Source organism: Bombus affinis, chromosome 13 (genome assembly GCF_024516045.1).
Source record: "Bombus affinis isolate iyBomAffi1 chromosome 13, iyBomAffi1.2, whole genome shotgun sequence".
NCBI classification, from domain to species: Eukaryota; Metazoa; Arthropoda; class Insecta; order Hymenoptera; family Apidae; genus Bombus; species Bombus affinis.
The window spans coordinates 10,372,562-10,383,203 of record NC_066356.1 but is presented as its reverse complement, the minus strand read 5'-3'; the positions used below and the strand labels follow the sequence as shown (position 1 = coordinate 10,383,203).

The 10,642-nt window shown below is 39.4% G+C and overlaps 1 protein-coding gene across 8 annotated transcripts in view; it reads left to right on the top strand.

Moving 5' to 3' along the window:
• The window catches only part of LOC126923580 (unconventional myosin-XVIIIa-like), a 65,765-nt gene extending 55,631 nt beyond the window's left edge, over nucleotides 1-10,134 (top strand). For 7 of the 8 annotated variants that reach the window (XM_050737170.1, XM_050737169.1, XM_050737168.1 and 4 more), the window contains 11 exons: nucleotides 132-260; nucleotides 1,313-1,456; nucleotides 1,699-1,788; nucleotides 5,454-5,813; nucleotides 6,070-6,224; nucleotides 7,198-7,321; nucleotides 7,432-7,886; nucleotides 8,019-8,331; nucleotides 8,405-8,668; nucleotides 8,760-9,097; nucleotides 9,209-10,134. In XM_050737170.1, the coding sequence (XP_050593127.1) occupies nucleotides 132-260; nucleotides 1,313-1,456; nucleotides 1,699-1,788; nucleotides 5,454-5,813; nucleotides 6,070-6,224; nucleotides 7,198-7,321; nucleotides 7,432-7,886; nucleotides 8,019-8,331; nucleotides 8,405-8,668; nucleotides 8,760-9,097; nucleotides 9,209-9,215 (2,379 nt within the window). In that variant the 3' untranslated portion in view covers nucleotides 9,216-10,134. Of the gene's footprint in view, nucleotides 1-131; nucleotides 261-1,312; nucleotides 1,457-1,698; nucleotides 1,789-2,885; nucleotides 4,169-5,453; nucleotides 5,814-6,069; nucleotides 6,225-7,197; nucleotides 7,322-7,431; nucleotides 7,887-8,018; nucleotides 8,332-8,404; nucleotides 8,669-8,759; nucleotides 9,098-9,208 lie in introns of those variants that run through there. The other variant, XM_050737176.1, reaches the window with a different exon arrangement.
• The last annotated feature ends 508 nt before the right edge of the window (nucleotides 10,135-10,642 follow it).

The following is a 10,642-nucleotide window of genomic DNA, read 5'->3' as shown; positions in this document are numbered from 1 at the left end:
AATGTGGAAAGAAATGATTTTTTAAAAATATATCGGTAGAATTATATTAATTGCGAAGGGATTCTAATTACAAATTACATTACAGCGAAAAATATTGAATACGTGTTAATCTCTCGGTTTCCTTTTGATAGATATTTTTCAGATCAGGTACTCTGGAGCGTCTGGAGGCTCAGAGAGACGAGAAGCTAACTGGACACATTATTCTTCTTCAAGCAAGATGCAGGGGTTATCTGGCACGTCGTAAACTCAACACTTTGAAAGTATGTCATGACATCTTGAGTTTGTAAAAGTGCACCTTCACTTGTCAGACCGTACAGTAGTTTTCACTCGTCCCAAGAAATTTCAAAGTGGCTTCTTTATGTATTTCCGTAATGCCTTAACGAATCAACTTTTTTCACCTTGTTTAACCGATTGGTTTCTTTCGATGTGAAGAGTTTTGTTTACTTCAGTTAGACAGCATCTGTCAGTTTCGATAGGGTTTTATTTATATTAGACATGTTTTACTTGCTTTAATAAAACGAAACGAAAAGGAAACTGTAAAAAGATATATGGAACTTTCATGGGATAATGATCGCAAGTTCCACATTCTCGGCAATAATTCAGACGCGTATTTAATAGAACGTCCGCGTTATTTAATCTACATACAATATCGTACTTATTGTTCGTTCGTTTATTAATTAGGAATTTCAAATTAACTCGCCTTATCAAAGTTCCCCATCAAATTTCACCATGAAAATTCAACGTTGAACGTTCAAATTAGATTGGTTTATTAATGCGTACGATTAAAGAAAATTAAACCTGAAAGATCGCGATTGATTTAATTAATTGATGAAATTAATCATCAATTCTTCGTGACTACAAATATTAACGCTTTACCGACCGATAGTCGATTAATCGGTTTTTGTCTCCGACGCTTACCGACCGATAGCCTATTAATCAGGTTTTTGCCGCCGATGCTTACCGACCGATAGCCTATTAATCGGTTTTTCATCGCCGACAATTTTTCTCATTATTCGAACAGTAACTTGTCGTTTAGTACTGAGGTCCCACAGTTTTACACCAATTTGAAAAACTTACCGTTCGCGATGAACGAAAAGAATGGTATCGAAGAGTCTAAACCGTAACAGAGTCGTTGTATCGCTAGCGGTCGGTAAAGTGTTAATCGTTGATACGATGCCAGATTTAATAAAAATTTACTCGCGGTTAATAACGAAGTAATTGCGTTAAATATTACCTAACATTGCGAAAACTAATATACCATATAACAGTTGAAAAAAAATCATTACCATGTTTACGTATTACATCCTTTCAGCTGCAAGATCTTGCGGTTAGATGCATACAGAGGAACGTTAGGAAGTGGATGTCCGTAAGAGAATGGCCCTGGTGGAGGTTATACGTGAAAGTTGCACCTTTATTGAACGTTCATAGAACGGAGGATCAATTGAAGGCGAAGACGGTGAGGATATGCCTTCTATTTTTACGTGCTGATCATTTTCCATCGTTACATGGCAAGAGAGACGTTGAACGATCCATAATACTCTGTAGTTTTCACAATACGAAATGAAAGTACATCTTTTTTCTATTTATAAAAAAGTTACAAATCGTTTCAGTTTTTAAGACCACTGTTTGTAAAAAGACGATCCTGTTGATATTGGACCGATGAAATTAACGAGTATGTAATTGTGTCTCTTTGAACAGGAGGAGCTCGAGACTCTGAGAGCAAAGGTCGAAAGATTGGAGCAGGAGCGGAATCATTTGAAGCACGATAATGATAGATTGGAAGCTAAGGTATGACGAAAGATCGTATACTTTTTATTTCGTTTTGCCATCTCTTAATTTTCTTTTTTTTTTATTAGAAACAATTTTTTTACGAACTTCTAATTCATGAAAGAATCTTTTTCGATTAAAATTCTTAATATGGTATTCAACGTTTAACTTTGAACATCAGAGGAAGATTAAGAATTTGAACACTAACGACAAAGGCCTGTAACTCGTATCTCTCGTATGGACCTGTATTTTATACGAGAAAATCTTCTTTTAATGAAACACGAAAATGATATATCACTTACTACAACTGACAAAACGGTAGAATGGAAGATCTGCTCAAACAATTATCCTTTCTGTAATTTAAGAAGGGTCACTTAGATCATTTACCTACTTGGTCGTACTAATGCAACTTCGTCAAGCGTACCGTAGCAAATGGACGCTCGACTAGAATTCGCATATTCAGAAGTACGAGGAAAGTTTATTAAGTAGCGTCGTTTGTCCGAGCACTTGTATCGTGCAATTGGGTTAACTGCGTGAGACGAAGCGTGCCGCTCTCGGCGCTCGTTTATCGCGTTATGAATCTGATCAGCGGAGCATCGCGCGAAGTACCGACCTCCGCCGCGCGTTGCTTCGCGCTCAAATAAAAGTTCCAGTGACCGACATTTCCTGCCTACTGGCCTGGTGTCGTATGAAAATTCCCCTCACGACCTTGGCATTGCTGTGTACTCCACGCCACCAGTCACCTGTGATGGCTGTTGCCGGTATTGTTCCGAGATTTCTAACCGGTTTCGTTTCGCTCGTTCGACCTTTCGATCCGCCGCCACTGGACTATTTCAACCGATCTATCGAACGATTTTCTACTTCCTGTCCGCTTCTGAGCTCGCCTCTTTTTGCTCTGTTTCCCTTGCCTCTCGTAGCGGTCCTCCGTCGACTTTTCTCGCGAAGACCTGCCGACAGATTTGGCTGCGATCCAAAATCATAGCCCGTGCTACCTACCGCGCTGCTCCTCGTCCGCTTTTCCATCTCGCTCGCACCCCGTCTCCCTTAGAATAACTCGGAGGTGACCGTCTCCACCAACAGACCACCGCCACCGGCCCGTGTATCGGCTGACCCAGGAAGAGTAGGCAGTTGCACCGCGACTCTTTCTCGATACGGGCGTCGACGTTGTTCGACTCGTTACGCAATTAAATGCTCGTGCCAGCCGATCCGATCAAATCGAAGCAGAAGACCCCGATCCACTAACGAACCTTACTATAGCAACCATGCAATTCGATCGCTGCTGGGCCGTATCTCGCGCGATTGTCTGTTGCTCTCGCTGCTGAAGATCCCGCGCGACCGGTTATTCCGCTGGATAAGGCGGTCGATATCGATCAAAGTATCGTAAACAAAATTCTCTGACAGCCTGATTATCGATCTTATGAAACTGCACGAAGAATAGGAAACGTTCTCCGAGATTAAGGATGATGGTCCCATATGGCAAGGAGTATCTTCCTTCTTACTATAACGAATTATAGTGTTGCACGAGTGTCTTGGAAAATTATGCTGTCGACACGAGATCAAAATTGAGTTGATTCAGGATAACACCACCAGGATGCCGTCACTGCCGACCACATACTCTGGCTCGATATCGCCCGTTTCGAACAGCTCGCAAACCTTCGAAGAGCCGTTGACCGGTAAAATGATGACCAACAGAGCCAGCGATTCGGATGATACGATTACCGAGAATTCAGCAAGACCTATAGAACCGATGATATTTGCGAAGAGACCACCGTTGCCACCTTTTAGAAAACCAGCCAACAGATTGCACGCATTAGCCATGACAAGAAGTCCATCGCCATGTAGCCTTTCGTCTAGTCTGTCTTGTCGCTCGAGGTCAATGTCTGTGATGTCCTCGAGACCTCGAACAAGCCTCGATTCGCCAACCTTCTCTACTCCACCAAGAAGGATGTTTCCTATAGAAAACAGGTCTTGTTTGGATTTAGAAGACGTGTCTGTAAAAGAACAGGCTCCTGTAGTATTCGACGCTAGTTTAAATTTCGTGTTAGGCTGCGACAAGCAAAAGATCAGGCAGTCTTTTAGGCCAACAGCTTCTCACATGGAACCTTCGACAGCCTCTTCGTATTTGTCATCCAAGATCTCGCAGTTTTTGAAAAGAACCGATCACATAATGGACGAGTGGCGAAGTCTGGGTCACAGAGATGACGCGGACAACGATTTAAATCTGCCATCAATGAGTCGAGGTTACGAGAGACGCGGCATGGGCAGAAGCCAGAGCGCCACGAACATCATGATACGTGGTTATCAGTATTACAGCAGGTCGAATAGCATCGGGAAAAACTCCAGGCGTTCCCTTTCCCGCGCCTCGGAAGACAGGACGATCTCCGACGGTGCCGGTCAGGAGGTATATTGCCTGTTTTGTATGGATTTGGAAAGTTCGTTTCGTTTCGTTGCTTTGCTCCGCAGTTCTAGCTTTATTATTCATTGGGGATGTAAATTAATTCCGTCTTCGTCTTTCCGACCAAACTTCGCAATTTATTTATGGGTCACGTTAGGTCCTGTTATTTTCTCTAACTTTGGTCCTCTTTTCCATCCAGGTGTTAGATCCTATCGCGAAAAAAACTCAAGATCACATAAACCCGCTGATTTACGATTTATCTTATGGAATACTATACATAGCTTGGACCTAACGATCTTCAATTGTATGAATTGGAACAAAATTTGAACGAACAATTCATTTTGGATGCAATTCTTGCTCTGTGATAATTGGATCATTGTCTATCACGAGCTATACTCGTGTAATACACATTATACTGTGTACAATTAATTCGATATATATACTGTAATATTTTTTTCGTTCCTGGTTTTTCTAAACCTCGTATGTAAATAACGCAGAAAGTAGAATAAGTTAAAAAAAAAAAAAAAAAAAAAAAACAATTGAGACTTCAAAGTCAGATTAGGCAGATCAATTTTCTAAGTTGTTCTCCTTCACAACTCACGCGCAACCGATTAAGAGTGCCAGCTTTTCTAAACACTCTGCCTAGTACGTTCTTTATAAACATCTGGACATACGTTCGAACTCTCGTTTCCTTCGAATTGAACAGACACGACGTCAGCAGAGCATCTGACATAAAAGAAACGCCATTCAATCGCTTTTAGAGAAATAACACTATGCTGATCTGTGTTGAACCAGCCATCGGCACGCTATTACGTTCGCTTGTGTTTTCGGGTAACATTAGCTTTTGATACTATATTTAATAGGCAGCTCGGAAAATACGCCTCTAAATGTCACGTTAGTTTTAGAGCATGGGATGAAGTTGTAAATTCTGATGTGCTCCACTAGGAACCGTGTCATTTGATAAATGAAAGACTCCGAATAAGTGGTATATTGTTTGTGCTTTGATTTTGATGAACAAATGGACCAGTGAAGATCATCTTATTTAAATAGTACCAAGTAAATGTTTTCGTTAGAATTGTTAGGATCGAGATGTGTATTTTCCTTTTTTTAATAGGCTATAATAAATAATAAATGAATCGTCGACAGTGTATGTAAATTAATCCAATTAATGTTCGTGATATTATCTGTACTACGCGATACTACATGTTGGCGGAGAGATTAAGAATATCCGTAAGCTAGAAGCGTTTGTAAATGAAACATAAATAATTTCTTATCTTGATTCTTATTGCAGCTGAGTGAAATGACTGCCGACTTTGCGGAAGAGCACTCAACATCGACGTTGGCGGCCGAAAGGATCGACGCTGAGACTTCGGAACGTCTACGACTCGAAAGGGAGTTGCAGGATGTGACCGAGGCGAACAAGAATCTACAGCAAACGACCGAACGTCTGGAGATGGAACTTTTGTATGCGAGGGCCGCAGACTTAAACGGTGTCGTGTCCGATGCAGAAGACGGTGAAGACGGTGGCGTTTACAAGCAGAGATACGAACATGCTGTAAGGGAACTCGAGTTCACGAAGAGAAAAATGGCCCAGCAACACGAGGATGATCTCGAGCAACTGGTTGGACTTAAGAAGCAATTGGAGAAGAAGGTAATTCGATTAAGACTTAATTTATACGAGCAATTAATAAAATAAGACAATAAAATCATATAAAGAAAGGATAAAATAAATATAAATAAATATAATAAACTGGACAGCCTCGAAAACGAATACATCTTTTCTTCTTTTTCCAGCTTGTATCTACTTGCACGCTTATGTTTGAATACTAAATTATTACGATAAAAATTTAAACCAGAAAAGCAACCACGTGGAATGACGTTAAACGTAACATATTTTTGTGTTCCAGTTAGCCGATGCTTACGAAGAGGTCGAGGAACAACGTCAGGTTGTTGGACAATGGAAACGACGCGTGCAAAAACTGAATGGCGAGATGCACGACTTGAGACTACTGTTGGAAGAACAGACAGCTAGGAATAATCTTCTGGAAAAGAAACAGCGCAAGTACGTGCTACTTCAAACTTTCACGTCGTCTTTTTTTATTCGCTATTTCAATAGCGTTTCGCATTTGTTTCATCTTGGCTATGTAGAAAGTATTTTTGGAAACTTTTGCGTAAACGATACTGTACTAGTAGCGTAGATTCAGAGGATGTTCTAATTCTGTTATACTAGATTTAAGAGAAGATTTTTGAAGGTATTGAATTGAAAATGATCTTTCTCTAAATTAAAGTTGATTATTAAGTTAATATGGAATTATTTCTAACACAGATCAATGTATCTTATATCCATTAAAATTTCATCAAAATAGTTCAAATCGTTACGGTTTGTAATTTGATATAAAAGTTACTTAAATTCATAATAGCAATTTCCTTTGGAAAACACGAATAGAATAAAATAAAATAAATAATATCTTTCATACTTCAAGAAATCATCGTCCTGATTGTACTGATAAAATACGATAACATAGATTGTTCATTTGTACAATTTGGCAGGAAAATTCCTGAAAGAACGATCGGAGTATCCATTCACAAGAAAAAGTTTTTACTGGCGACACAATTCTTGGCTACTCGTTAAATTTGTCGAATTTCTACGCTATCGAGGGATGCTCTATTCTGATTTCGTTCGCGGCAACAAGTGTTTCTGGCAATTGGCCAGCTCGGTAATTTTGCGCGGCCAACATCAGCCACTGGTTGGAGGTTCGTTGGGTGCATAAACCGTGATTGACTGCTCCAAATATAGGTCTTGTGATCGCCCGGAAACTAGAATTTTGTCGCTACTATGGAAAAACGATGTGCCATTCAGTCATGTTTCATGAATCAATTGTTACAATACTATATGTACATTAAAATTTAAATTGCATTTTTTTCTCTTCTATCTTCTTGGTCTTTTTTTTTCAATATTCAATACCTTTGTACCTTCGTTCTTCTATAAAAATTCCGACGGTATATTCTATAAATATTTTTCCTGAATTGTTTAGATTCGATTCAGAAACTCAGAATTTAATGAACGATCTACGGCAAGAGAAAGCGCAACGTGAAAGATTAGCTAGAGAAAAAGAAATCGCGATCGCGGAGAAGTTTACCATAGAACAGAACCTTAGTGTAAGTATATTGATCTAAAATGTTTCTACTTATCGAATTTAATGCTTTTTTAATCTCACTCTTTGTTTCTTATTCGTAACTATATTCTCATGGCTTACTTTTCAACGTAGGACGCAAGATTGGAAATCGAATTGAAGGAAGAAAGATTGCGGACATTGGGCCAAGAGCTTGAGGAATTAACATTTGGTGGCAAAACGGAGGAGGAAGTAGCACAGCTGAAGAAAGCGAAGCATGAGCTGGAGAAAAGAGTAAAGGATCAGGAAGAAGAGTTGGACGACTTAGCTGGCCAGGTGCAGTTGCTCGAGCAGGCGAAGTTAAGGCTCGAGATGAGCATCGAGCAACAACGCAAGGAAATACGCAAAGAGATGCAACAGAGGGACGAGGAGTTAGAAGACGTACGTGGTAACGCTCTGAAAAAGGTGAAAGCTCTAGAATCGCAGTTGGAGAACGAGCACGAAGAGAGAACGATATTGCTTCGAGAGAAGCATGAATTGGAACGTCGTTTGGTAGCTATCGAAGAACAGGATCGTGCTGAACGTGCGGCAGAAGCTGAAACCATGCATAGGTATATTATACGTTAAAGCTTGATTTTATAGTCGTATATGAGGAGACAGTAGATCCTTCGAAAAATATTTGACACGTCAATTCGTGAACTCTTTAATTGTATATTTTATACTTTATATTATATACGTTATAGGCTGAAGAGAGATTTGAAGAGAACCAAAGCATTGCTAAGAGACGCTCAAACGATGCTGGAGAGATCGAAAGGTGACTCGACGGGTAAAGCAGCTTTGCGACAGCTGAAGAATCAGTTGGAAGATGCAGAATGCGCTAGAGCAGTTGCGGTTAAAGCGAAACAGGCACTGGAGCAAGAACTGAATGAGACGCAGGCTTCGTTGGAGGAAGCACTGCGGCAACGTTCCGAAGCAGAAGATCGTGCTAATGTAGCTAGTCGCGAACGAACTGAGCTACTGTCGCAATTGGAAGAAAATGAAGAAGAGTTGGCAGAAGTGTGTTTCGTATTTAATTTACAAATATTATCTATAGCGATATGTAATAAATAATTAACAATTAATTCCAAAGGTTTTGAAGAAGTATCGGGCGGCTGTGCAGCAAGTGTCGGCGGAACAGGGCCAGTTGCAGGAAGCGCAAGTGCAGATTGCTGCTCTGGAGGCAGAGAAATCTGCGTTGAAAGATCAACTTTCAGAGCTGACGCAACGGCTCGAATCCGTTGAGCAGCTTGGCGATCCGACTGCAAACAGTCTCGCTACTCGACGACTCGAGTTTCGTGCTAAGGAACTCGAAAGTAAGCTCGAATTGGAGCAAACGACAAGAGCGCGCTTGGAAGTAAGTTACTTTCCATTTGTTTAAATCAAGGGTTTGACATTTTGATGTTTTAAGGATTATTCATGACATTCTGAATTGTATTTCGTTATAGACTCAAATAGCTAGATTGAAAGAAAACGTAGAGAAACTACAAACTGAGACTGCGTTACTTCGAACGAAGGAACAGAGTGCCCAAGATGCCTCGAGAAGATTGCAAAGATCGTTACGCGAAACAAGAGAAGAAGCCAGTTCGGCACTAGCGCGTGAACAAGAGTCCACGCGTGCTCGTCGCGAATTGGAAAAATCTCTTGAGGCTGCTGAAGCGGAGACCAAAGTCGCTAGAGACGATCTCAGGTTGGCGCTTCAACGAATTGATGATCTACAGAGCGCCATACAGGGTGAACTTGATTTAGATTGCAGCGAGGAAGGGACAACCGAAAACAGCGATAGGTATTTATTAATTGTTTAACTTATAATTAGTAATTAAGCCATATAGTATTTTACTATAACAGATGATTACTGTATTGTAAATACTTATGTATAAATGCCTTTCTCTTCTAGTGATTGATGCGAACAGTTGTCGGATCTCGAATCCGACGGAAACAAAGATAAGGAACCTATTGACCAACGTATAGCCGAAAGAATTACTGATGAATCGCCGCTCGTTGAGTCATCGATGGATAATTGCTAATTCACAAGGCTGAAAGGAGAACAACAAAGACAGAAAATCAACAAGAATGATAACAAAAGAAGAAAGAAAACATACTAGTTCAAAATCGCTAGAGTTAGTTTCTTTATATTAACGTCGTCACCACTGTCGGTCACATCAACATTAGCGACAGCGAATCAAAATTGAAGGATATCAATCAAATCACTAATTATATATATAAGGACCTTATCTCACGCTAGAGTAAAATTTTTAAACAAAAACTGAAGAGTAACGAGTGAAATCCATCGATTTGTACGATTACAGTTAGCATAATTTCACTCGTGACTCTTTTCTCAACATAATCGAAAAAATGACAAGCTCGTAGGTGGTGCTAATTTCAAATCCCAAAAAACGTGTTGATGTCGTGGCTATTTGTATTCTGCTTCTTACTACGTGTCTTTGGTGCTATATTATCCGACAGTAGATTTTGTCGACGGAGTACATTGTTGTTCCAGTCTTCCAAGGGGAAAAATCGAGCTTCTCGATGCAGTGATGTCGAGATGTAAAAACACGTCCATGTGCACAATTATCAATGCCTTTCCAACGGCCCAAAGTTCAAACGTGCAACGTACCATGGAAAACGAAATATCAAAGCCTTACTTCTTCAGAAAGCATTTTACGCTTTTTTAACACTTCGCTATACCCAGCCGATAACGTTGGCTATACAGTTTGTATTATAAAACGCGAGCTACGCGCCGCGACTCAGTTTTTTGGTTTCTTATATAAGGATTCATATGTAACTTATTGCTTTGTAAAATGCAGATATCTTATTTAATTAGTTCGTGCATTTTTACTTCTCCTTATCTTCCAACTCCTCTTAGCTTATTGAAATATAATGGTGAACAAAAGAAAGGATAGCAAGAAAAGGAGACAAATTAGTGTAATAAAATGTTATAATAATATTATGTGTAGACTCATCTTAATTAGAAAAGTTTTGAGCATTATACTGAAATTTTTATTAACAAAAGGCACAAAAAAAGAAAAGGATGTTTTCATAAGAACTTTGAAAACGAAATCGCGATTACCGTGACTGGTGGTGGGTATCGCGAGCGTTATCCTCGCATATAAATTTTTATTTTGAAATTTCTTAAATAAAATTTTTTTTTAAATTCGCAAGAATATTTAAACTTTATTATGCGACTTATAAAGCATTTACACGCAATTTGAAAGTTAATGTTAGAACGAATTATATGTTAAATTAATTAAATTAAATGTTACATATAATCTTATGTATTAATTCATTTTGTAATTTTAGAAGTTACAAAAGAAGTGGTGTAGCTATAGTG